The following is a 27717-nucleotide window of genomic DNA, read 5'->3' on the forward strand; positions in this document are numbered from 1 at the left end:
CTTAAAATTGTTATTGCAAATAAACATAGGTACTGGAAACCTTGGCTGCTCTGGACCGAGCTATCCATTCTCCTCATGCCACCACACAGGTAATTTCTAGAAACAGCTTCCCAAAAGAGTGTTCTGCAGGTTGGATTAAATCTATCCTTACTAGAATGATGATTCCCTTGTAAAGATTTTATGCATGTTATATGTAAACATACAAATGACTAAACAGGCTTTTGGATAGTATTGTCATAAAAGTCTACAATTATAGTGTTTTTATATCTATAGGAAGTCTCCACAGCGAAGCTTACACGGGAATCTTCGGGCCACTACAGCGACTTCAATATTCTCTCTTCTTTGAATTCTCAGGTAGTATAAGTAGTTTTAGTTTTGTTTGGTAACGAACAAGTAGAAGCTGTTCTATGTTTGTGCAAATCCTTTCAGAATGAAGCTCAATATAATGTTTTCCCTGTGTTGGTCCCTTCTGTTAGGAAGAAATTGTTCACTATAATGTTTGGAAATTCATGGTTTTCAGAACCTTTCTCAGAATTAACTTGTCAAAGAACTTTCCAAATGCGTTTCTGCATCATTTGCATGCTTCCTGTTCTTTACAACATAAAGGCACTTTATTTTTTTTGCTATAAAAATTGCATGTGTTATACTCCAATATGAGCATAACGTTCTAACCTTAGTGTTTTTTGTTGGTCTGTGAAGCTGTTTGAGAGCTCAGCATTGATGCACATATCTGCAGTTAAAGCCCTACTCTCTGCACTACGGCAGCTGTCACATCAATGCATGGTTTCAACTTCAAGTAGTTTTGGACCAACATCAACTCAAAAAATTGGAAGCATCAGCTTTTCAGTGGACAGAATGATATCTGTCCTTGTCAATAATCTTCACAGTATGTTGTGTCATTGATTGTGCAGAAGTTTATTGAAATATAATTGTATTAAATTTAGTATTTTTATATGTTATTATTATATATAGGTTTGGTATAATGTCATATAAGCTTGTTATGGTCTGAGTTAATATTTTCTTGTTTGCTTCATTCTGCAATCCTCCTATTGCAGGGGTAGAGCCTTTGTGGGATGAAGTTGTTGGCCACTTTCTTGAGGTGATCATAATCTATATTTATACTATTATGCAAAATGCTAGTGCCATTTAATTTTTCTTGACGTCAGAGTAAAATGATGCAGCTTGCTGATAATTCTAGTCACCATTTACGAAATATAGCACTTGATGCACTAGATCAATCGATATGTGCAGTGTTAGGTTCGGAACAGTTCCAGAATAATGCGCTATCTCATGGCCCCTCTAAAGAAGTGAGAACTTTCACCTTTTTTTGTGGATGGAAGGCCCCATATTCTTTAGACAGTAGGTGTTGATTCTGCTCTCTCTCTTTCTGTAGGTTGAAACGATGCAGGCAGAGTTGAGATCGCTTGAGTGTGCTGTTATATCTCCACTAAGGGTTCTTTATTTTTCTACTCAAAGCACTGATGTCCGAGCTGGAACCTTGAAAATTCTTCTGCATATTTTGGAGGTAATATGCACTGATTGTATATAAATTTCATTTTAATCTCTTGATTCTCAACCTGCACTTACATTATTTCTTCTCCTTTTTCCCTGCAGAGATGTGGAGAAAAATTGCACTATAGTTGGTCAAATATACTTGAAATGTTGAGGTTTGTCATTCACATGATTATATTTTTCACAGGTTTTTGCTTGTAAGAGTGGGGAGGTTGAGGGATGACTACCTATGGTGTATTTTCTTATTTTTTTTATTTTTATTTTTATTTTTTTTGAGTCTCCTTGTTTCTTTTCTTTCTTTTAGGTCTGTTGCGGATGCATCGGAGAAGGACCTTGTCACCTTGGGATTCCAGGTCAGTAAGACCTTACTGAGATTTTCTCTGGAAATACAGAATTTACCCTTTCTCCTTCTTCTCTCTCTCTCTTTTATGGTGATATCTATATATATATAGTGGTTGGGTCTGTTTTGTAAATCTAATCTGACCTAACTGTTCTGCTGTAGAGCCTTCGTGTCATCATGAATGATGGTCTTTCCGGTATACCTGCAGACTGCCTCCATGTGTAAGATCTCAGATATAGCAGCTTTTGAGTACCCGTATTATTATGTTTCCTGACATTATGTTTTGTATGTATAATGGATGTACTTTTTAAGTTTATATTGTGTTTTGTATGTATAATGGATGTACTTTTTAGTACCCCTGCTGTATAGTTTTTCTGTCTCTATCAATCTGTCTATTGCATAAATGTCTCCATCCATTTATATGCCTAATGGCTTTCATTTAGTAAAGCTTATAGGAAAGACCTGACAGTAATATTTGAACTCCAACGCACCCCTTACATGCACAGTTGAATTTAATTAAAGTGCTTATCACATGGATCTAAACACAAGCTTATCTTGCTCCATGTTATATTTAATTAATGGAACAGAGGAATTTGAAAATAATATCTCTTGCTTGCAATTATGATGCAAAACATACAATGTTCTGAATTTATAAACGTTTGTGTATTTTTTAATCTTTTGAAGTTAGCTTGCATGAATCAAAAGAAAATAAATGCATCTTGTGCAGTTAGTGTCCTGTCTAATTTTACCAGAGAAATATAGTTTTGCCTAGATCAAACAAAGCTGATTGTGGGTGAGAACTCATTTTTATACAGTTCAAGATAATGTTAAACTGATACGACCTTGATAACTAACTCTTTTAACAGTATCCATGATATTCAATAAATCTTAATCATTGCAACATGAACAACTATTTTGACCACTTCCCACTGTTAGATCATACCATTAATGAGATGAAACTTGCAGATGTGTGGATGTTACTGGAGCATACAGTGCTCAAAAGACTGAGTTGAATATAAGCTTGACGGCAGTAGGTCTGTTGTGGACTACAACTGATTTTATTGCGAAGGGGCTTCTTAATGGGGCATCAGAGGAAAAGGAAGCAGGTTAACTTGCCACTGTAAAACTGTTAGCTCTTAGATGCCTTCATAGTGAACTCTGACAAGTTACAATTAAGTTTAATTCTCTACTACGACACTGCAGAAAATCTCGATTTGGTTTCTACTCCAAAACAGATGGATGGTGAAAAGAGGGAAGAGCAGACATTTAACATACACAATAAAGTGAATGACCAAACTCCCCCAATAAGTGTAGTGGACTGCGACAAGTTGCTATTCTCTGTTTTCTCATTACTTCAGAAGCTTGGTGCTGATGAGAGGCCAGAGGTATGATAGCATTACTTTCAGAAGTTTATTACAACAAGATGATTCTAGTGGACATTTAAATAAATAACACATTGTTGCTTGTTCATAAAATTTTGATGATATAATTATTCTTGTTTCTTATTATTGGTGAAGATATCATTAGATACAGTGCTAGTAAGTTTTGTGATTGCTTCCGTAGAGAACCACTTTTGATTCTGTATTACTTTTCACCTTATATTTTTGGAGCCCTCCATCAAGCAGGGTAGAATACTAACTCCATGTATTCTATGATTCAGGTCAGGAATTCAGCCATCAGAACACTTTTTCAAACTCTGGGAAGTCATGGGCAAAAGCTCTCAAAAAGCATGTGGGAGGACTGTCTTTGGAATTATGTCTTTCCTACGTTAGGTCGTGCTTCACATATGGTAAAGTAAACTAGTAATATATGCATCAAGTGGCTTTATTTTTTTATTTTTTTTTATTTTATTTTATTTTTTTTTTGCTTCTTTTGATGGGCTTTGAACTGTGTACATGTAGGCTGCAACCTCTTCAAAAGATGAATGGCAAGGGAAAGAACTCGGGACTCGGGGAGGAAAAGCGGTTCACATGCTTATACACCATAGGTGGTTCTTCTCCCTCTTTTTTTTTTTTTTTTTTTTGGTAAAATGAGATGTCTGAAATTTTAATTCCTTTATCAGATTCACTAATATTTTTATTGTACAAGAATTCTTATTTTCATTATTTGATTACAGCCGTAACACTGCTCAGAAACAGTGGGATGAGACACTTGTCCTCGTCCTTGGTGTAAGGGGTGTGTGACGTCACGGTTTTGTTACGGTCGTTCTTTCTTTCCTTTTCTTAGAAACTTAGACAACTTCTGGTCAGGTAGGCCTTAAATTGAATATCGATGTGTCTAAGCTTTTTTCTTCCACAATTATATCATTTATTTTCCTCATCAATCTCTACTTACATCATTTAATGTACTTGGTGCGGATGGGAATCTTTACTTCTTTTTGTTAAAAAAAGCATTGAAATGGTAGTAAAGAAGTTTCTCTTGCGGCAATAAATTGTCTACAGACAACTGTTCTTTCTCATTCTGCCAAGGTAATCTCCACACCTTGCCTTGACTAGAATATAGCGTTTTTTTTCTCTGCCGAGTAATACCTGTTTGATTACATGCAGACTACTTAAATTGCTTATTGCAGTAAGCTCATTGGATTACCTTAATCAATACTTAACTGTTTAGTTCATTAGATATTTTCTAACTTGTAAAATAATTTTATGCATCAGGAAATTTGCCAATGGCTTACCTCAATTCAGTACTTGGTGTTTTGAGTTTGCTCTTCAGAAGTCACCATACTGCAGCGTAATACGCTACCAAGTGAAGCAGGAGATTTTGCATGATCTAGGTAATGTATTATTTCAAGATAGTTCAGTTTAGGAGTTTAAGTGGCTCTACAATTAAACATGATTATGTTAATACGGTGAAACTGGATTTGGATAGCAATATCCATATCTGGTTTAATCGCTGGAAGTTGACATTTATCACATTCCTTGGTCAGTCTATGATGTAATTGATGAAACACTAATCAACATTTTTGAGTATAGTACTGCTTTTTTGAACCTCTTTCATGGCATAATTATGTTTTTTTTGTTTCTGTTTGAACTGCCAGGAGAACTATATGTACAAGCTCAAAGGATGTTTGATAATAACATGTACACACGTTGCTAGCAATCATTGATTTGGCTGTCAAGCAGACAATGATAACCACGAAAATTATGAAACGAATTTGTAAGTTAAAATCAAACTACCTTTCTTTTGCCTTTCTAATATTAAAAAAAAAAAACAAAAATAGAAATCAACATTTGGTACCGACCACTGCTTATTTTCCATTTTCTTAATTACCAACCATTACTAGATACTTAATTGAGAATTTTTATGCTTTATACATAAAACCAGAGAAAGCATATGACATTTTTTTTAGTAGTTAGCTTGTTTATCTAAGGAATACCCAAACGATGTCAATTAAACAAATATATGCGGCAAAGGTGGTTGATAAGCATGAACTGACAGCCTTTATTGAAATAAAGCTGTTGCACATATAGCTTAATTTCCTTGGAATTGCTGGGGGCCTACTAAGTTTCATAAACACTCATTTCACTCCTTTTGTATTATAGTTTTTGAGGTAATGAGATCATTAAATATCTTTGCCAGAATTATGGAAGGTTTACGTTTTGTTTTTCCTGTTGAAACTGCACTGCAATCATGTAATTATTTAAGATAGAGAAATTGTGATAATGATTATTTTATGGAAATAAAATCCGTGTCTTCATCTTTTCCTTCTCCTCTTTTTGGGTTAAGGAAACTTGTTTGACAATCTTGTATAATTAATTCATTCACATATTTCTTTTTCTTTTCTATAGGGAAATGTTCCACCAGTACTACGTACTTAACTGAAATTTTTCCTCTTCTAAGTCCAACCGAGCAACTTTCTTCAATGTGGCTTGTCCTTCTTAGGGAACTTCTGCAATATCTTCCAAAATCTGATTCCCTCTTCAAAATAAGAAAATGAGGCAGAGCAACCTGGCACTGGTGACAATATTCCAGGTATACAAATGCCTTTGTATATGTTCACTCAACTTCTGGTTTTACCTTCAAAACGTGTGAAACTTGATATTTTTATACTGTCTATAGATGTTCATGCAGGACAAAGTATGATGCACCAATGGTAATGCTCAAATCTCCCCAAACAATGCTCAAGCTTCATGTAGGAGTTCTGAATTGACTTCAACGCAATGGAAGGCATTCGAAGCCACTTGTTTGCAGAAAAGCTTATTCCTGTCTGGTTGATCTTTTCCTACGGCCCCTGCAGTTGAAGTGTATCATATTTCCAGAAATTGTTCAAAGCCTGGAAGGTATGGATTAGTCCATTCTCTGAGGGTAAAATATTCCATTGCAACTATATGTCTATAATATAATCAGCTTCTGAGAAGGTATGAAAATATTTCGCATATTAGTAGGGTGATTATTTGGGATAATGATCAAAATGTTATGTTTGGCATGTGGTTGTGATTCTGAAAGAATTAGTTATATCTGCATTTCACATACAGTAAGAATTAACCAACCCCACGGACGGGGCAAGGGGGTGGTTTTCTGACATCTTTTAGAAACAGCATGTATTATTTTTTCATTTGTGGTGGAACATATAGTTATCTAGTGGATAGTTTGGATGAATGATGAGAGCTTCTGTCCTTGATAGCAATTACCGCATTGTATATAATGTATTGTGGACAGTTTAATGTATAATAGACTTTGATTTTAGGTAATCAGAGGGAAAACAGATTTAGGATCCAGATATCATCAGTGCATTCTTATTATAAGACTTTGAAACTATTTACACCATTTAGTGACATGGTCAAGCTATTATCTAGGTGTATGACAACAAGAAGAGACAATCCAGATAGTTCATTGTGGAGATTGGCCGTTGAAGGCTTCAACTGTATTCTTGTGAATGATGTTTGTAAATTCGCTGTCAACTGTGGACAGACTTAAAAGTTAGTAGACCAGCAAGATTGTGTGTTTGGAAGAAATTGCAGATGTCTATGAATATTCTTGGTGGGTCATTGTGGCCGTGCTCTTCCTTCCAATTCTCTCTCTCGCTGAGGCTCTTAAGGCTGATGAATCCCTGGAGATGTCCATATTAGACATTCTGGGTGATAAGGTTCTCAAGTCACCAATTGATGCACCTTTTGATGTAAGCCATCTACTAATCTGACTAAACTAGTCTCTTGCCCCATAACTATCCATTTTATTATTTTCTATTGTGTTAATATTACAGATTCTGCAAAGGCTTGTTTCCACCATAGACCTTGTGCATCACGAACAGCTCTTTGCCTATTGAGACCGTGGAAGTTATGCCTGTCCATTGTAGCAAATTTTCCTTGACATGCTTACAGAAGTTTTTTCCTTGAGCAGGTAACTAAAATTGCATTTTGTGACTTGGATCCAAATCCACACATTCCTAGTCCTAACATTTATAATGGTGTACCCTATGATTACTATTTTTTTGTATGGCAAGAGTGAGGATAACAGGACCATTCTTATCTATTCAAGGAAACCTGAGGGCAACTACTGACTAATGTTTTAGCTATCAGGAAGGATGCAACTAGTATAAGTTGTAAATAATGCTAAAACTAGGAATTATGTTTAGTATCAACTCTTTTAAGTTCACATGGAGAATATGATTAAATAGTGTGAACATGCAATCATCTTTCATGCTTTTTGAATGTTCCTAATGTGCATACTTCTGTAATGAATTCACATCTTTAGTTTCTACAAACAACTATACACACAAGTAATTATTCCGATGATTTGACATATTGGTGATTTGTTTTCAGTTTCGACGATGAAGCAATGATTGGAACTTGACAAGAGCTGAAGTCAGCAAAATCTCAATAATGGTACTAATGAGTAGATGTGAATACATCTTAAACAAATTTCTAGCTGATGAGAATGACTTGGTATGTGGTTTTTGTATTCTACAAATAAATCATCAATATATTGATGTAATCTTTAAGTTCATTTCAGCTCCAATGATATCATTTATTATCTCCCTGCCTACTCCTGCAGGTGAACGTCAACTACCGGCGGCAAGGCTTGAAGAAATAATTTATGTCCTTCAGGAATTGGCTCGCTTAAAAATTCATTTGGATACTGCATCTATCCTGCCTTTACATCCCTTGTTGAAAGGTGGTCTAGGAGTGGAAGAGAACAAAGACAAATGTCCACATTTGCTAGTTCTATTTCCCTCCTTTTGTGAGCTCGTTGTATCAAGGTCAGTTGATAACATTTCTGACAAATAATTGCATTACTCTTTGTTATATAGAACAGAATATCATATGCAATATTGTAATGGTTGACAGACCCTGAGAGTCATTTCTTTGATTGATTCTGCCTATTCCTGGAGGGTTTTCTCGAGTCTCACTAAAACATATAATTTTCATAGTCATAGTAGAAGAATCAATGTTATTTTAGTATGAGTTTAACATCTGTACTGCTCAAATCTTTGTTATCATGCCATGCTTAAGAATATGGTCATTTGCATTGGGAAGGGGAGAGTGTAGTAAGGCCCCTTAGTGTATGTATCAAAGAAAGATATTTGTTTTTACTACTACGACTAAGACAAATTATGTGTCGAGTAACTTTTGTAAATGTGAAACAGAAAGTATAGGTAGCGAAATTTAATGAACTAGATTTTCTCAAAATTTGTATTAAGTAATTATTTGAAAGGAAGACATGGATTCATATTACCCATTGAACTATGTTGAAGGAGACAGAGCAAGTGGGTTCTTTTTCTTTTTTTGTCTTTTGATAAAGAAAAAAAGTAGTTTGCCTGACTCAAAATTCACCTATAAGTTGTACTAGGCAATTTCTCAATAAATACAAATTATCGAAGAAGTGATGTGAGACTATGCTTTCTTGATATATATTTATACTCTGATCCTTGTGAGACAGGGAAGCTAGAGTAAGAGAGCTAGTGCAAGTTGTACTTAGACTTGTCGGCAGAGAATTGGCACTTGAAAAGGTTAGCACGGCTGTTGGTGTACAGAAGAACGCTTCTTGACGACTGCTTTCACCAAGTTGTATCCTCGGTATTGTTGTTTATAAAAGTTTAAGGTGAGGAATTTTGTCCGTCCTCCATATCTTGGTGTTCTATTATTATTTATTAGTTTGTACATTTTAGGAAAAAGTATTCTGTTGTATTCATAAATTTCTTCGGGGTGACAAATTCGTGAATTACGAGTGTGCGCCAATTTTGATTCTTCTAACTCCACACTTGGGTGTAAAAACATGTAGAAAATGGCCATTAATTTACAATGAAAGACATTCTTGAATTTTTACTGTTGAATATTGCACAGAACTTTATGAATTGATAAAACAAGTTTGAAGTTCAGATTTGCTTCGCCATTGAAGTACTGAGTTCTGGTCATTGTTTTAAAAACTGGACCGGAGGGTAACCCGTTCTGATGGTCGGGTCACGGTTCAACCGGTCCAACCAGTTGGACCGTCGGTTGAATCGATAGTTTGACAGGTTTAAAATCTAATAAAAACACCTCTGATAAATAACATCAGACCATATAGGTTTGAAATCTAGCAAACACAACCCTGGTCAAATGCAAATCGGCGATCGATTGGGAGAGTAGCGGCGACACACCAGGGAGGGTAGATCGGATGATGGGGAGGGTGAATCGGCAGTTAGCAAGTAGAGGCATCGTCGGAGAATGGCAGATCGGTGGTGGAAGTCAATGGTCGCAGTGGCTTTCTTCGGTGAGATGACTGGATCTTCGTGAATGACGGCAAGGGAGCTTGGGAGAAGGTAGGTCAGTGGCTGAGGAAGCCTGTCGATGCCGGAGAAGGCTGATCGATGCCGGGAAATGGAAGAAAAATCACGCAGCGAAGGTAGACGACGAAACGTCATGCGACGGTTGGAGATGAAGCGTGACAGCGTCGGAGAAAGTCAGAACTCAGAAGGTGGTTTCCGACAGTAAGGGAAGGTGGAAGGTCGCTGGAAAAGGGGAGATCATTGCCGATTTGTATTTGGCCAGAGAGTGTGTTTGCTAGATTTGAAACCTTCAGGGACTGATGGTAATAATCAGGGGTATATTTGTTATATTTTAAACTTCAAACAATTAAAAAGAGTGACCCAACCCGGAGAAGGCTCCAGGTCCCGGTCCAACCGATTGGATCGGTCGATCTGATCCGGTTTTTAAAACAATGGTTCTGGTTTCTGCCAAAGCCCTTCATGGATGTACTTGTTGAATTATCTATAAATGTCACGGAAGTGTAAAAAGCGTGCAAGTTGTGATGATCTAGGTATCATCCATTGTTCAAAATTAGATAATCAGGCAGCGCCCAATTCAGGCGTAGCTATCATTTACCAGGAACTGTTACGACTAATGTATTCCAACAAATGCAGGAATAATATTTAAACCCGTAGACAGTCTCAGGTAAAAACCAGATTAAGATTTGGAAAGAACCCTGTACTCATCTCATTTTAGAACATTCCTCAATGGTAATCGTCAACTTCCCCAAACCTAAACCAAGTACAAATGTTACTAATATTGTACCAATATATTATCTAAGAGACTCGGATTGTTTTGTAATGTCAGCAACTATGGGTTAATATGGACAAACTGGTCTGGCTGAGGTGCAATTATTTAGATGTACTTGGCAACAAAGTTTTTTGACATTGATATTCACGATTCATGGGCCGCAAAAAATCCAACAAAAAAAATTAAATTGATTTATTGAAATTTACTGATCAATAACAATGTCACGCAGACACAAGGTTGATGATTGATTACAAAGTCCCTGAAAAAAAAAAAGAAAAAAAGAAAAAAACTTTTTAGTATTGCTAAGATGTATGGAACCTTATCTATCTTCGGTTGAGGTTCTTCTGGTCACATCAACAAGGGCCTTTTCCCCGCCCCAACCAGAAAATATGCAAGTATTTGACTTGAAAAGAGTAACAAGATCTGCACAAGAACTTGAATGCGAAGGAAATCCTGTTAAAGAATCCTCCATTTGAGTGAACAACATGAACCCAAAAAAGGATCTAAATATGGATTATTAAACTACATACTCTCAGAATAAAGAAACACGATTTCATAATAACAAGGTTAACTCCTAAAACACACAATTTTTTTTTTTTTTTTTCATCCTGTTAAAGAAACTCTTACCTAAGAAGTGAAGAAGGTTTGGCTATTGCTAGGAACGGCCAGGAAAAGCTGAGAGCGACTCAGAAATATGATTCCATGGACAAGAATTTTAAATTGTTAAGATTTTTCGGCTGAATAAAAGTTTACCATATTTTCCTTCTTCTAACGGATTTCACTAATAGTTCTTCACGGAAAGTGGGTAATTGTCATTTTCAAACTTTTTTAGTAGTAAATTAACGTTACGACAAACTTTGAGTAATTAATATGGGGCATTACCATATCATTAATAGATCTTTGGAATTTTATGTAGCAATTTCAATGTTTGGTGTGAGAGAATAAGAAAAAAAGTGAGGAAAAATGAGAGAATAATATGAAAAAAAAAAAAAAAAAAAATTAGATATGTTTTGTAGTTGGGTCAGGCCCATTTAATATAGCCCACATTATTTAAACCCAATTTCAACTCCTATAGTAACTTTAAAAGAATTTTAGATCTATAATTAAAATAATTGTTATTCATATTGATTCGATAATGTTATCATATCAATATCTTAACATTAAGATGAAATGGTATGATTAATATTAATTTATTCTCTTATAGGTGATAATTTAGTTAATTTACTAATGCTTTTTTTTTTTTTTCTTTTTGTTATATTTCGTACTGTTATATATATTATTGGTTTCTGTACTTGCTAGAAAATGTGTTTGTGTTTGTATAAGTTATGTGATTGTGTTCTCTTATTCTTAGTGACAATTAATTCTTGTATGAATGTTTTTCTTTAATAATATTACATAAAAAATAATAATATTCTAAACATCTTGTCTGCCATAAGACTATAAAATAGAAGCACCATAATTTTCCATTCTTAAAAAAAGAAAAAGAAAAAGGAGTAAGCGATTTTTTCTCACCCAAATAATAGCTTAATGACACTTTTCTACTCATAGACTTTTAAATTACCATTTTACTACTCAAATTTATAGTCCGTTTCCGATTCCGGTATCGTTGTGACCCCACACCACCACCATTCTGTTCGCCGATCATCACTCACCAAAACCCTTCAAGCCCTATTCCCACTGACCCGACTAATTGCCGGCAATCGAACGATTAAGGTTTGCCCAACCACCCTTCCCAAGTTAAAGTTTGTTCAATCCCAACAACCAAAATCTAACTTTCTACTACCCAAAGACTCATTGACTTTCCCTCTTCAAAAGCCCCAATAGCCTAGACTTAGTTTGCTCTTTGTTCGTCATTAGAATATAAATTTAGGTAGTAAAGTGGTATTCTAAAAGTCTGTAGGTGGGAAAGTGCCATTAAACTATTATTTGGGTGGGAAAAAGTCGTCAACTAAAAAAAAAAAAATTCAAATTGTTAAAAGGCAATACTACACTTAAAACGCTATCTTAGCTATCACATCAAGATTATAAGAAAAAGTTTGTAAGATTTGGTTGTAAGCTAATCTTTATTAATTGTTAAATAGTTGATGGGCCTAATTTCCACTATGTGGGCTATATCCTTTGGACCCAAGATCCAATCTATTGTAAAGAAAGCCCATCTCTTGACAAGGTCTCTAGATTTATCAAATATGCAAATATTACCAAAGGCTTAGTTAAGAAAATGTTGTGTAAAGGAATAAAATCAAAAATATTTTCTAGTGGGATGATTTAAATTAAAGGAATCCAATGATTTATAATAAAATTATAATATCACCTCTTATTACCTTTTCAACAATCTCACCTACCACCCTTCACACCTCTCATTTAAACAAAAAAAAAAACCATGAGTTATCCTTTAATAATATATTTATTACGATAATCAACAAAAAAAAAAAAAAAAAATAAAAATTATATGTTCATTGAAGTTTGTCACCATCCATAAATTCTGTCTCTTTTTCTTTTTTCTTTTTATGGTTACCACTAGATTCAACTACAGTATCACAAGCAACATCTGATTGGTTTCCATCACTGTTGACTTTTACTGATCTTAATTTTTTTTATGAATTTGTATTTTTAACGTTATATTATGTTAGATAAGTTGAGAAAATAAATACTTAATTCTTATAAATATATTGTTGTGTATATGTAAATGTTAATATATATGTTATATTATTGATAGATAAAATCAACAAATATTTAATTTTAAAGAAATTATATATATTCTTGTAAATAAAAATATCAGGTCTAAAAATAAAAAGAGTAAAACCATAATTATACAAATCTTTTCATAGTTAATAAAGAGTAAAAATACATTGCAAACACTCCACTCCTTCATAAAACAATTAACAAGATCATGAAGATCCAACATCTTGAAATGGACACACCAAAAATAATCATTAACAACGGAATTAATGAAACGACATTTTATTGATGAGAAGGATACCTATTTTTGACTCTTAGCACTTTGCTTTGTAATAATTGAAGTCATTAGAGTTAATTAAAATTATAAATATCTAGAGATTGTTAGGTCATATATATAAAAAAAAAAAAAAAAAAAAAAAAGGAGGTCTCTAAAAGGTTGCCAAGTTTAGAGTGTGTCTAGAAGATTATGAAACTAAAACTAGAAAAGAGAAGATAAGGCCTCCAGGACTCAGTTGAGTAGCTTTCATGCCCGGTTCAATTCAAAGAATGGTATGAACAAATTTTATTTAATAAAATCTCATTTTTCTCCTTTTTGTAAACTTTAACAATTTGACTTCTTGTCTCAGCTACAATTCTAAGTTAAACAGCTGATAGTTGAATTTTGTTGGTGGCTCAGACAATTTTGAAGGTGCCAGTTTTCTGTGTTTCTGCAAAATTTTTTTGTTTGTTTGTTATCTTTTCTTTTATTCTGAAAATGTAATTAAGTTTTAACTTTTTATTTTTATTTTTATTGAATTGACAGGCTTCTATAAACAAAGAAGAACCAGGTTCTATTTTCTTAGATCACATTCAAATATCATCTAATCAATTAAAGTTAGTTTCTTTGGTAGTTATATGAATTTCATAACAAAATCATTGTAGTTTTGAATAAGATATTTTACAATTAATTTGTTGCAAAACTGACTGCAAGTTAGTTACTGAATGCATTCTATTATAAGTATTGTAGAAATAGATTAGCTAGTTATTAATTTATGCTGGATTAGATTATTAATTGTGTTTTTAGTTTAGGACATAGGGATACATGCTTTTTTAAAATTTTATTAAGCAAACCTTGATAATATGAAGAAAAAAAATTCATATATTGATAGAAAATTTTAAATAAATTTAATAAATCATATTGTGATTTCCCTATTAATAGCGAAACATAAATTTTAGAAACATTTGATATCAATGCAGTGAGTAACAAGAAAAATAAGTGAGATATGAGATATGGCAGAGTTTACAGTGAACTTTTCTATACTTGGGTTCCTTGCTTGTCCAAGAAACCAAGTTGTTAAGAAGTGTAAAGAAAGAAGTTGAAAGCATCAAAAGAGAATTGGAGATCATCAGATCTTTCCTCAAGGATGCAGATACAAGGGCAGCAGCCGAAGAAGAAGGAGAAAGCAATGGAGGTGGCATGAGTACTTGGGTAAAACAAGTAAGAGAAGAAGCTTATCACATTGAAGACGTCATAGATGAGTATGTACTTAATAAGGCAAAGCATCATGAGCATGATGGCAAAGGTCTCACTGGTTTCCTTCGTAAAATGTGTTGCTTCATGAAGGAACTTAAGGTGTGTCATGAAATTTCATCTAAGATTAAAGATATCAAATCATCACTTGCTGATATACAGAGAGGAGCAGAACACTATAACTTGAGGCACATAGATCAAGGAGATGTTATATTGCACGACTCTCGAGTTGGTTCCTTTTTCATCCAAGGCGATGAAGTTGTGGGCATCGAATCTATCAGAGAACAATTGATTGGTTTGTTGGTAAGTGGAACATCCAACCGTTCAGTGGTTGTAGTTGTGGGCGAAGGAGGACTTGGCAGGACCATTCTTGCCGGGAAAATTTATAACAATAATATAGTGAAGAAGCATTTTGATTACCAGGCTTAGATTACAGTTGGGAAAGAATGCACCAAAATAGACATACTAAGGAAAACAATACAAGAATTTGACCATGTGACATGGTCTACTCATGGAGAGATGGACAAAATGGAAGAGAATGATCTACTCGCCACACTGGGGAGAAATAGGGGTGTAAACGAGCCGAGCTTTTGAATTATCGAGCTCGGCTCGTTTACAACAATGTCGAGCTCGAGTTCGAGCTCGAGCCTGACGAGCCTCAAAATTGAGACTCGAGCTCGATCAAACCACCATTTATCCGTGTTTGATCGAGCCAAGTTCCCCTTTTTTACAACAATCTGCCTGCGTACAACATTTCATATTAACATCCAATGTTGAATTAACCATGACAGTTCCGAGCATTACAAAAAGTCTATTACCTTACAAAATCAAAAAACAGTTCTGAATATATACAAATAACATTCTTAGGAGTACATATACAATCCACCAATCAAAATCACTATCCACCAGTAGGACTGCAGTAGGCCTGTGTTCGATGAAAACCACAATTTCCCCCTGCCTCTAGAAAATGTTCAATTTAATAAGTATTTTTTAAGGTAACTATGACAAGAAAAAAATATGTATAATCATGAAACAAAAGCAAAAAAAATAAAAGTTTTACCTATGCATGCCTCCTACCACAGCCAAACCATGCACTGAATCCCAGAAACTTACGGGATAGGAAGGTTGATCTCCAACGATTGCTGCTCTTCCTGAAAATGACAAAGGAGGAGCATTTTAAGTTTAGTTAGTATAAATACCTATAATTGAAAAATGAATTAACCACTATTGTTAGACAATATCATAAAGTTAAAATAATATATAATTGACATAATATATATTCATTTTACAAAAATATATACCCAAAAGGGTTTCTTCAATCAATGCAATTATGCAAGTACTGATATATATATATATATGGGTGAAGGCAATATATAAACTTCCAAGAGAAAGAGAGAAAAAAGATTCCAAGTATAAAAACATCAGAACTCAATAACAAATGTGAAATCAATAAATATTGAATTCAGAAGATCATGCAGAATCACATTGATTTTCGGTTATTATGTTTCATTGTGGGGAACATCTAGTTTAATCTAGTGGATAGGTTGTGGATGATGATGAGAGCTTCTGTCCTTGATAGCATTACCGCATTGTATATAATGTATTGTGGACAGTTTAATGTATATAGACTTTGATTTTAGGTAATCAAGAGGAAAAACAGAGTTATGATGCATGATTATCATCAGTGCATTCTTATTATAAGACTTTGAACTATTTACACCATTTAGGGACATGGTCAAGCTAATTATCTAGGTGTATGACAACAAGAAGAGACTCCAATAGTTCATTGTGGAGATTGGCCGTTAAGGCTTCAACTGTTTCTTGTGAATGATGTTTGTAAATTCGCTGTCAACTGTGGACAAGACTTAAAAGTTAGTAGACCAGCAAGATTGTGTGTTTGGAAAGAATTGCAGATGTCTATGAAATATTCTTGGTGGGTCATTGTGGCCGTGCTCTTCCTTCCAATTCTCTCTCTGCTGAGGCTCTTAAGCTGATGAATCCCTGGAGATGTCCATATTAGACATTCTGGGTGATAAGGTTCTCAAGTCACCAATTGATGCACCTTTTGATGTAAGCCATCTCTAATCTGACTAAACTAGTGTCTCTTGCCCCATAACTATCCATTTATTATTTTTCTAATTGGTTAATAATTACAGATCTGCAAAGGCTGTTTCCACCATGACTTGTGCATCACGACATGCTCTTTGCCTATTGAGACCGTGGAATTTATGCCGTCCATTGTAGCAATTTTCCTTGACATGCTTCAGAAGTTATTTTCCTTGAGCAGGTAACTAAAATTGCATTTTGTGACTTGATCCAAATCCACACATTCCTAGTCCTAACATTTATAATGGTGTACCCTATGATTACTATTTTTTTGTATGGCAAGAGTGAGGATAACATGACCAAATTCTTATCTATTTCAAGGAAACCTGAGGGCAACTACTGCTACTAATGTTTTAGCTATCAGGAGAGATGCACTAGTATAAGTAGTTGTAAATAATGCTAAAACTAGGAATTATGTTTATGTACAACTCTTTTAAGTTCACATGAGAATATGATTAAATATGTGTGAACATGCAATCATCTTTCATGCTTTTTGAATGCCTAATGTGCATACTTCTGTAATGAATTCACATCTTTAGTTTTCTACAAACAACTATACACACAATGTAATTATTCCGATGATTTGACATATGGTGATTTGTTTCAGTTTCGACGATGAAGCTAATGATTGGAACTTGACAAGAGCTGAAGTCAGCAAAATCTCAATAATGGTACTAATGAGTAGATGTGAATACATCTTAAACAAATTTCTAGCTGATGAGAGACTTGGGTATGTGGTTTTTGTATTCACAATAAATCATCAATATATTGATGTAATCTTTAAGTTCATTTCAGCTCCAATGATATCATTTATTATCTCCCTGCCTACTCCTGCAGGTGAACGTCACTACCGGCGGCAAGGCTTGAAGAAATAATTTGTCCTTCAGGAATTGGCTCGCTTAAAATTCATTTGGATACTGCATCTCCTGCTTTACATCCCTTGTTGAAAGGTGGTCTAGGAGTGGAAGAGAACGAAGACATATGTCCACATTGCTAGTTCTATTTCCCTCCTTTTGTGACTGTTGATCAAGGTCAGTTGATACTTTCTGACAAATATTGCATTACTCTTTGTTATATAGAACAGAATATCATATGCATTATTGTAATGGTTGACAGACCCTGAGAGTCTTTCTTTGATTGATTCTGCCTATTCCTGGAGGGTTTCTCGAGTCTCACTAAACATATAATTTTCATAGTCATAGTAGAAGAATCAATGTTATTTTAGTAGGAGTCTAACATCTGTACTGCTCAAATCTTGTTATCATGCCATGCTTAGAATATGGTCATTTGCATTGGGAAGGGAGAAGTGTAGTAAGGCCCCTTAGTATGTATCAAAGAAAGATATTTGTTTTTACTACTACAAGACAATTATGTGTCGAGTACTTTTGTAAATGTGAACAGAAGTATGGGTAGCGAAATTTATGAACTAGATTTTCTCAAATTTGTATTAAGTAATTATTTGAAAGAGACATGGATCATATTACCCATTGAACTATGTTGAAGAGACAGAGCAAGTGGGTTCTTTTCTTTTTTTTGTCTTTTGATAAAGAAAAAGTAGTTTGCCTGACTCAAATTCACCTATAAGTTGTATTAGCAATTTCCAATAATACAAATTATCGAAGAATTGATTGAGACTATGCTTTCTTGATATATATTTATACTCTGATCCTTGTGAGACAGGGAAGCTAGAGTAAGAGAGCTAGTGCAAGTTGTACTTAGACTTGTCGGCAGAATTGGCACTTGAAAAGGTTAGCAGCGCTGTTGATGACAGAAGAACGCTTCTTGACGACTGCTTTCACCAAGTTGTATCCTCGGTATTGTTGTTTATAAAAGGTTAAGGTAGGAATTTTGTCCGTCCTCCATATTTTGGTGTTCTATTTTATTTATTAGTTTGTACATTTAGGAAAAAGTATTCTGTTGTATTCATAAATTACTTCGGTGACAAATTCGTGATTACGAGTGCGTGCCAATTTTGATTCTTCTAATGCCACACTTGTGTAAAAACATGTAGAATGCCCATTAATTTACAATGAAAGACATCTTTGAATTTTTACTGTTGAATATTGCACAGAACTTTATGAATTGATAAAACAAGTTTGAAGTTCAGATTTGCTTCGCCATTGAGTACTGAGTTCTGGTCATTGTTTTAAAAACTGGACCGAGGGTAACCCGTTCTGATGGTCGGTCCGGTTCAACCGGTCCAACCATTGGACCGTCGGTTGAATCGATAGTTTGACAGGTTTAAAATCTATAAAAACACCTCTGATAAATAACATCAACCATATAGTTTGAAATCTAGCAAACAACCCTGGTCAATGCAAATCGGCGATCGATTGGGAAGTAGCACACACCAGGGGTAGATCGGATGATGGGGAGGTGAATCGGCAGTTAGCAAGTAAGGCATCGTCGGAGAATGGCAGATCGGTGGTGGAAGTCAATGGTCCAGCGTGGCTTTTTCGGTGAGATGACTGGATCTTCGTGAATACCAGGACTTGGGAGAAGGTAGGTCAGTGGCTAGGAAGCCTGTCGATGCCGGAGAAGGCTGATCGATGCCGGGAAATGGAAGAAAAATCACGCAGCAGGTAGACGACGAAACGTCATGCGACGGTTGGAGATGAAGCGTGACAGCTTCGGAGAAGTCGAACTCAGAAGGTGGTTTCCGACAGTAAGGGAGGTGAAGGTCGCTGGAAAAGGGAGATCATTGCCGATTTGTATTTGGCCAGAGAGTGTGTTTGCTAGATTTGAAACCTTCAGGGACTGATGTAATAATCAGGGGTATATTGTTATATTTAAACTTCAAACAATTAAAAGAGTGACCCAACCCGGAGAAGGCCCAGGTCCCGGTCCACGCTTGGATCGTCGATCTGATCGGTTTTTAAAACAATGGTTCTGGTTTCTGCCAAACCCTTCATGGATGTACTTTGAATTATCTATAATGTCACGGAAGTGTAAAAAGCGTGCAAGTTGTGATGATCTAGGTATCCATTGTTCAAAATTAGTAATCAGCAGCGCCCAATTCAGCGTAGCTACCATTTACCAGAACTGTTACGACTAATGTATTCCAACAAAGCAGGAATATATTTAAACCCGTAGACAGTCTCAGGTAAAACCAGATTAAGATTTGGAAAGAACCCTGTACTCATCTCATTTTAGAACATTCCTCAATGGTAATCGTCAACTTCCCCAAACCTAAACCAAGTACAAATGTACTAATATTGTACCAATATATTATCTAAGAGACTCGGATTGTTTTGTAATGTCAGCAACTATGGGTTAATATGGACAAACTGGTCTGGCTGAGGTGCAATTATTTAGATGTACTTGGCAACAAAGTTTTTTTGACATTGATATTCACGATTCATGGGCCCAAAAATCCACAAAAAAAATTAAATTGATTTATTGAAATTTACTGATCACTAAATGTCACGCAGACACAAGGTTGATGATTGATTACAAGTCCCTGAAAAAAAAAAGAAAAAAAGAAAAAAACTTTTAGTATTGCTAGATGTATGGACCCTTATCTATCTTCGGTTGAGGTTCTTCTGGTCACATCAACAAGGGCCTTTTCCCCGCCCAACCGAAAATATGCAAGTATTGGACTTGAAAAGAGTAACAAGATCTGCACAAGAACTTGAATGCGAAGGAAATCCTGTTAAAGATCCTCCTTTGAGTGAAAACATGAACCCAAAAAAGGATCTAAATATGGTTATTAAACTACATACTCTCAGAATAAAGAAACACGATTTCATAATAACAAGGTTAACTCCTAAAACACACAATTTTTTTTTTTTTTTTTCATCCTGTTAAAAAGAACTCTTACCTAAGAAGTGAAGAAGGTTTGGCTATTGCTAGGAACGGCCAGGAAAGCTGAGAGCGCCTCAGAATTGAGATTCCATGGACAAGAATTTTAAATTGTTAGATTTTTCGGCTGAATAAAAGTTTATCATATTTCCCTTCTTCTAACGGATTTCACTAATAGTTCTTCACGGAAATGGGTAATTGTCATTTTCAAACTTTTTTAGTAAATTAACGTTACGACAAACTTGGGTAATTAATATGGGGCATTACCATATCTAATAGATCTTTGGAATTTTTAGCAATTTCAATTGTTTGAGAGAATAAGAAAAAAAGTGAGGAAAATGAGAGAATAATATGAAAAAAAAAAAAAAAAAAATTAGATATGTTTTGTAGTTGGGTCAGGCCCATTTAATATACCCACATTATTAAACCCAATTTCAACTCCTATAGAACTTTAAAGAATTTTAGATCTTAATTAAAAAATTGTTATTCATATTGATTCGATAATGTTATCATATCAATATCTTAACATTAAGATGAATGTATGATTATATTATTATTCTCTTATAGGTGATAATTTAGTTAATTTACTAATGCTTTTTTTTTTTTTTCTTTTTGTTATATTTCGTACTGTTATATATATTATTGGTTTCTGTACTTGCTAGAAATGTGTTTGTGTTTGTATAAGTTATTGATTGTTCTCTTATTCTTAGTGACAATTAATTCTTGTATGAATGTTTTTCTTTAATAATATTACATAAAAAAATAATAATATTCTAAACATCTTGTCTCCATAAGACTATAAAATAGAAGCACCTAATTTTCCATTCTTAAAAAAAGAAAAAAAAAGGAGTAAGCGATTTTTTCTCACCCAAATAATACTTAATGACACTTTTCTACTCATAGACTTTTAAATTACCATTTTACTACTCAAATTTATAGTCCGTTTCCGATTCCGGTATCGTTGTGACCCCACACCACCACCATTCTGTCGCCGATCATCCCTCACCAAAACCCTTCAAGCCCTATCCCACTGCCCCACTAATTGCCGGCAATCGAACGATTAAGGTTTGCCCAACCACCTTCCCAAGTTAAAGTTTGTTCAATCCCAACACCAAAATCTAACTTTCTACTACCCAAAGACTCATTGACTTTCCCTCTTCAAAAGCCCAATAGCCTAGACTTAGTTTGCTCTTTGTTCGTCATTAGAATATAATTTAGGTGATAAAGTGGTTTCTAAAAGTCTGTAGGTGGAAAGTGCCATTAAACTATTATTTGGGTGGAAAGTCGTCAACTAAAAAAAAAAAAATTCAAATTGTTAAAAGCAATACTACACTTAAAACCTATCTTAGCTATCACATCAAGATTATAGAAAAAGTTTGTAAGATTTGGTTGTAAGCTAATCTTTATTAATGTTAATAGTTGATGGGCCTAATTTCCACTATGTGGCTATATCCTTTGGACCCAAGATCCAATCTATTGTAAAGAAAGCCCATCTCTTGACAAGGTCTCTAGATTTATCAAATATCAAATATTACCAAAGGCTTAGTTAAGAAAATGTTGTGTAAAGGAATAAATCAAAAATATTTCTAGTGGGATGATTTAAATTAAAGGTCCATATTTATAATAAATTATAATATCCCCTCTTATTACCTTTTCAACAATCTCACCTACCACCCTTCACACCTCTCATTTAACAAAAAAAAAACCATAGTTATCCTTTAATAATATATTATTACGATAATACAAAAAAAAAAAAAAAAATAAAAATTTATGTTCATTGAAGTTTGTCACCATCCATAAATTCTGTCTCTTTTTCTTTTTTCTTTTTATGGTTCCACTAGATTCAACTACAGTATCACAAGCAACATCTGATTGGTTTCCATCACTGTTGACTTTTACTGATCTTAATTTTTTTTAGAATTTGTATTTTTAACGTTATATTGTTAGATAAGTTGAGAAAATAATATTATTCTTATAAATATATTGTTTGTGTATATGTAAATGTTAATATATATGTTATATTATTGATAGATAAATCAACAAATTTTAATTTTAAAGAAATTATATATATCTTGTAAATAAAAATTCAGGTCTAAAAAAAAAAGAGTAAACCATAATTATACAAATCTTTTCATAGTTAATAAAGAGTAAAAATACATCACACTGCTCAGAAACAGTGGGATGAGACACTTGTCCTCGTCCTTGGTGGAATAGCACGTTTGTTACGGTCTTTCTTTCCTTTTCTTAGAAACTTAGACAACTTCTGGTCAGGTAGGCCTTAAATTGAATATCGATGTGTCTAAGCTTTTTTTCTTCCATCAATTATATCATTTATTTTTCTCATCAATCTCTACTTACATCATTTAATGTACTTGGTGCAGGATGGGAATCTTTACTTCTTTTTGTTAAAAAAAGCATTGTAAATGGTAGTAAAGAAGTTTCTCTTGCGGCAATAAATTGTCTACAGACAACTGTTCTTTCTCATTCTGCCAAGGTAATCTCCACACCTTGCCTTGACTAGAATAATAGCTGATTTTTCTCTGCCAGAGTAATATGTGTTTGATTACACGTAGACTACTTAAATTGCTTATTGCAGTAAACTCATTGGATTACCTTTAATCAATACTTAACATGTTTAGTTCATTAGATATTTTCTAACTTGTAAAATAATTTTAATGCATCAGGGAAATTTGCCAATGGCTTACCTCAATTCAGTACTTGGTGTTTATGAGTTTGCTCTTCAGAAGTCACCATACTGCAGCGATAATACAGCTACCAAGGTGAAGCAGGAGATTTTGCATGATCTAGGTAATGTATTATTTCAAGATAGGTCAGTTTAGGAGGTTTCAAGTGGCTCTACATATTAAACATGATTATGTTAATACGGTGAAACTGGGATTTGGATAGCAATATTCCATATCTTGTTATAATTGGTGGAAGTTGACATTTATCACATTCCTTGGTCAGTCTATGATGTAATTGATGAAACACTAATCAACATTGTTGAGTATAGTACTGCTTTTTTGAACCTCTTTCATGGCATAATTATGTTTTTTTTGTTTCTGTTTGAACTGCCAGGAGAACTATATGTACAAGCTCAAAGGATGTTTGATAATAACATGTACACACAGTTGCTAGCAATCATTGATTTGGCTGTCAAGCAGACAATGATAACCAACGAAAATTATGAAACTGAATTTGTAAGTTAAAAATCAAACTACCTTTCTTTTGCCTTTCTAATTTCTTTTTTTTTTCCTTAAAAAAAAAAAAAAAACAAAAAAACAAAAATAGAAATCTACATTTGGTACTGACCACTGCTTATTTTCCATTTTCTTAATTACCAACCATTACTAGATACTTAATTGAGAATTTTTATGCTTTATACATAAAAACAGAGAAAGCATATGACATTTTTTTTAATAGTTAGCTTAGTTTATTTAAGGAATACCCAAACGATGTCGAATTTAACAAATATATGCGGGCAAAGGTGGTTGATAAGCATGAACTGACAGCCTTTATTGAAATAAGAGCTGTTGCACATTAGCTTAATTTCCTTGGAATTGCTGGGGGCCTACTAAGTTTTCATAAACACTCATTTCACTCCTTTTGTATTATAGTTTTTGAGGTAATGAGATTATTATACATCTTTGCCAGAATTATGGAAGGTTTACGTTTTGTTTTTCCTGTTGAAACTGCACTGCAATCATGATAATTATTTTTAAGATAAGAGAAATTGTGATAATGATTATTTTATGGAAATAAAATCCGTGTCTTCATCTTTTCCTTCTCCTCTTTTTGGGTTAAGGAAACTTGTTTGACAATCTGTATAGATTAAGTTCATTCACATAATTTCTGTTTCTTTTCTATAGGGAAATGTTCCACCAGTACTACGTACTATACTAGAAATTTTTCCTCTTCTAAGTCCAACCGAGCAACTTTCTTCAATGTGGCTCGTCCTTCTTAGGGAACTTTTGCAATATCTTCCAAAATCTGATTCTCCTCTTCAAAATAAGGAAAATGAGGCAGAGCAACCTGGCACTGGTGACAATATTCCAGGTATACAAATGCCTTTGTATATGTTCACTCAACTTCTGGTTTTACCTTCAAAACGTGTGAAACTTGATATTTTTATACTGTTTCTATAGATGTTCATGCGAGGACAAAGTATGATGCACCTAATGGTAATGCTCAAATCTCCCCAAACAATGCTCAAGCTTCATGTAGGAGTTCTGAATTGACTTCAACTGCAATGGAAGGCATTCGAAGCCACTTGTTTGCAGAAAAGCTTATTCCTGTGCTGGTTGATCTTTTCCTACGGGCCCCTGCAGTTGAAAAGTGTATCATATTTCCAGAAATTGTTCAAAGCCTTGGAAGGTATGGATTAGTCCATTCTTTGAGGGTAAAATATGTCCATTGCAACTATAATGTCTATAATATAATCAGCTTCTGAGAAGGTATGAAAATATTTCGCATATTAGTAGGGTGATTATTTGGGAAAATGCTCAAAATGTTCTATTTGGCATGTGGTTAAGATTCTGGAAAGAATTAGTTATATGCTGCAGTTCACATACAGTAAGAATTAACCAACCCCACAGGACGGGGCAAGGGGGTGGGTTGTCTGACATCTTTTAGAAACAGCATGTATTATTTTTTCATGTGTGGTGGAACATATAGTTATCTAGTGGATAGGTTGTGGATGAATGATGAGAGCTTCTGTCCTTGATAGCAATTACCGCATTGTATATAATGTATTGTGGACAGTTTAATGTACAATAGACTTTGATTTTAGGTAATCAAGAGGAAAAACAGAGTTATGATGCACATGATTATCATCAGTGCATTCTTATTATAAGACTTTGAAACTATTTACACCATTTAGTGACATGGTCAAGCTAATTATCTAGGTGTATGACAACAAGAAGAGACAATCCAGATAGTTCATTGTGGAGATTGGCTGTTGAAGGCTTCAACTGTATTCTTGTGAATGATGTTTGTAAATTCACTGTCAACTGTGGACAAGACTTAAAAGTTAGTAGACCAGCAAGATTGTGTGTTTGGAAAGAAATTGCAGATGTCTATGAAATATTCTTGGTGGGTCATTGTGGCCGTGCTCTTCCTTCCAATTCTCTCTCTGCTGAGGCTCTTAAGGCTGATGAATCCCTGGAGATGTCCATATTAGACATTCTGGGTGATAAGGTTCTCAAGTCACCAATTGATGCACCTTTTGATGTAAGCCATCTACTAATCTGACTAAACTAGTGTCTCTTGCCCCATAACTATCCATTTTATTATTTTTCTAATTGCGTTAATAATTACAGATTCTGCAAAGGCTTGTTTCCACCATAGACCGATGTGCATCACGGACATGCTCTTTGCCTATTGAGACCGTGGAAGTTATGCCTGTCCATTGTAGCAAATTTTCCTTGACATGCTTACAGAAGTTATTTTCCTTGAGCAGGTAACTAAAATTGCATGTTGTGACTTGGATCCAAATCCACACATTCCTAGTCCTAACATTTATAATGGTGTACCCTATGATTACTATTTTTTTGTATGGCAAGAGTGAGGATAACATGACCAAATTCTTATCTATTTCAAGGAAACCTGAGGGCAACTATTGCTACTAATGTTTTAGCTATCAGGAGAGATGCAACTAGTATAAGTAGTTGTAAATAATGCTAAAACTAGGAATTATGTTCATGTACCAACTCTTAAGTTCACATGGAGAATATGATTAAATATGTGTGAACATGCAATCATCTTTCATGCTTTTTGAATGTCCTAATGTGCATACTTCTGTAATGAATTCACATCTTTAGTTTCCTACAAACAACTATACACACAATGTAATTATTCCGAAGATTTGACATATTGTTGATTTGTTTTCAGTTTCGACGATGAAGCTAATGATTGGAACTTGACAAGAGCTGAAGTCAGCAAAATCTCAATAATGGTACTAATGAGTAGATGTGAATACATCTTAAACAAATTTCTAGCTGATGAGAATGACTTGGGTATGTGGTTTTTGTATTCTACAAATAAATCATCAATATATTGATGTAATCTTTAAGTTCATTTCAGCTCCAATGATATCATTTATTATCTCCCTGCCTACTCCTGCAGGTGAACGTCAACTACCGGCGGCAAGGCTTGAAGAAATAATTTATGTCCTTCAGGAATTGGCTCGCTTAAAAATTCATTTGGATACTGCATCTATCCTGCCTTTACATCCCTTGTTGAAAGGTGGTCTAGGAGTGGAAGAGAACGAAGACATATGTCCACATTTGCTAGTTCTATTTCCCTCCTTTTGTGAGCTCGTTGTATCAAGGTCAGTTGATAACATTTCTGACAAATAATTGCATTACTCTTTGTTATATAGAACAGAATATCATATGCATTATTGTAATGGTTGACAGACCCTGAGAGTCATTTCTTTGATTGATTCTGCCTATTCCTGGAGGGTTTTCTCGAGTCTCACTAAAACATATAATTTTCATAGTCATAGTAGAAGAATCAATGTTATTTTAGTATGAGTTTAACATCTGTACTGCTCAAATCTTTGTTATCATGCCATGCTTAAGAATATGGTCATTTGCATTGGGAAGGGGAGAGTGTAGTAAGGCCCCTTAGTGTATGTATCAAAGAAAGATATTTGTTTTTACTACTACGACTAAGACAAATTATGTGTCGAGTAACTTTTGTAAATGTGAAACAGAAAGTATAGGTAGCGAAATTTAATGAACTAGATTTTCTCAAAATTTGTATTAAGTAATTATTTGAAAGGAAGACATGGATTCATATTACCCATTGAACTATGTTGAAGGAGACAGAGCAAGTGGGTTCTTTTTCTTTTTTTGTCTTTTGATAAAGAAAAAAAGTAGTTTGCCTGACTCAAAATTCACCTATAAGTTGTACTAGGCAATTTCTCAATAAATACAAATTATCGAAGAAGTGATGTGAGACTATGCTTTCTTGATATATATTTATACTCTGATCCTTGTGAGACAGGGAAGCTAGAGTAAGAGAGCTAGTGCAAGTTGTACTTAGACTTGTCGGCAGAGAATTGGCACTTGAAAAGGTTAGCACGGCTGTTGGTGTACAGAAGAACGCTTCTTGACGACTGCTTTCACCAAGTTGTATCCTCGGTATTGTTGTTTATAAAAGGTTAAGGTGAGGAATTTTGTCCGTCCTCCATATTTTGGTGTTCTATTATTATTTATTAGTTTGTACATTTTAGGAAAAAGTATTCTGTTGTATTCATAAATTACTTCGGGGTGACAAATTCGTGAATT

General features: G+C 34.4%; 1 protein-coding gene across 1 annotated transcript; it reads left to right on the forward strand.

Annotated features, from left to right (window-relative positions):
- Positions 1-33: 33 nt before the first annotated feature.
- Positions 34-27717, forward strand: LOC116118250 (protein MON2 homolog). The gene is made up of 24 exons (XM_031404212.1): positions 34-89; positions 274-354; positions 700-886; positions 1056-1307; positions 1394-1525; positions 1615-1667; positions 1817-1865; positions 2015-2073; positions 2819-2958; positions 3056-3237; positions 3513-3641; positions 3754-3839; positions 3969-3973; positions 22586-22696; positions 22807-22919; positions 23110-23233; positions 23504-23625; positions 24295-24481; positions 24571-24799; positions 25330-25654; positions 25744-25883; positions 26315-26439; positions 26549-26753; positions 27434-27717. Exons 4-24 carry the CDS (start codon positions 1173-1175, stop codon positions 27540-27542), a joined length of 2760 nt encoding a protein of 919 aa, XP_031260072.1. The 5' UTR covers positions 34-89; positions 274-354; positions 700-886; positions 1056-1172; the 3' UTR covers positions 27543-27717.

This window comes from Pistacia vera, unplaced genomic scaffold (assembly GCF_008641045.1).
Source record: "Pistacia vera cultivar Batoury unplaced genomic scaffold, PisVer_v2 Contig84, whole genome shotgun sequence".
Taxonomy (NCBI): Eukaryota; Viridiplantae; Streptophyta; class Magnoliopsida; order Sapindales; family Anacardiaceae; genus Pistacia; species Pistacia vera.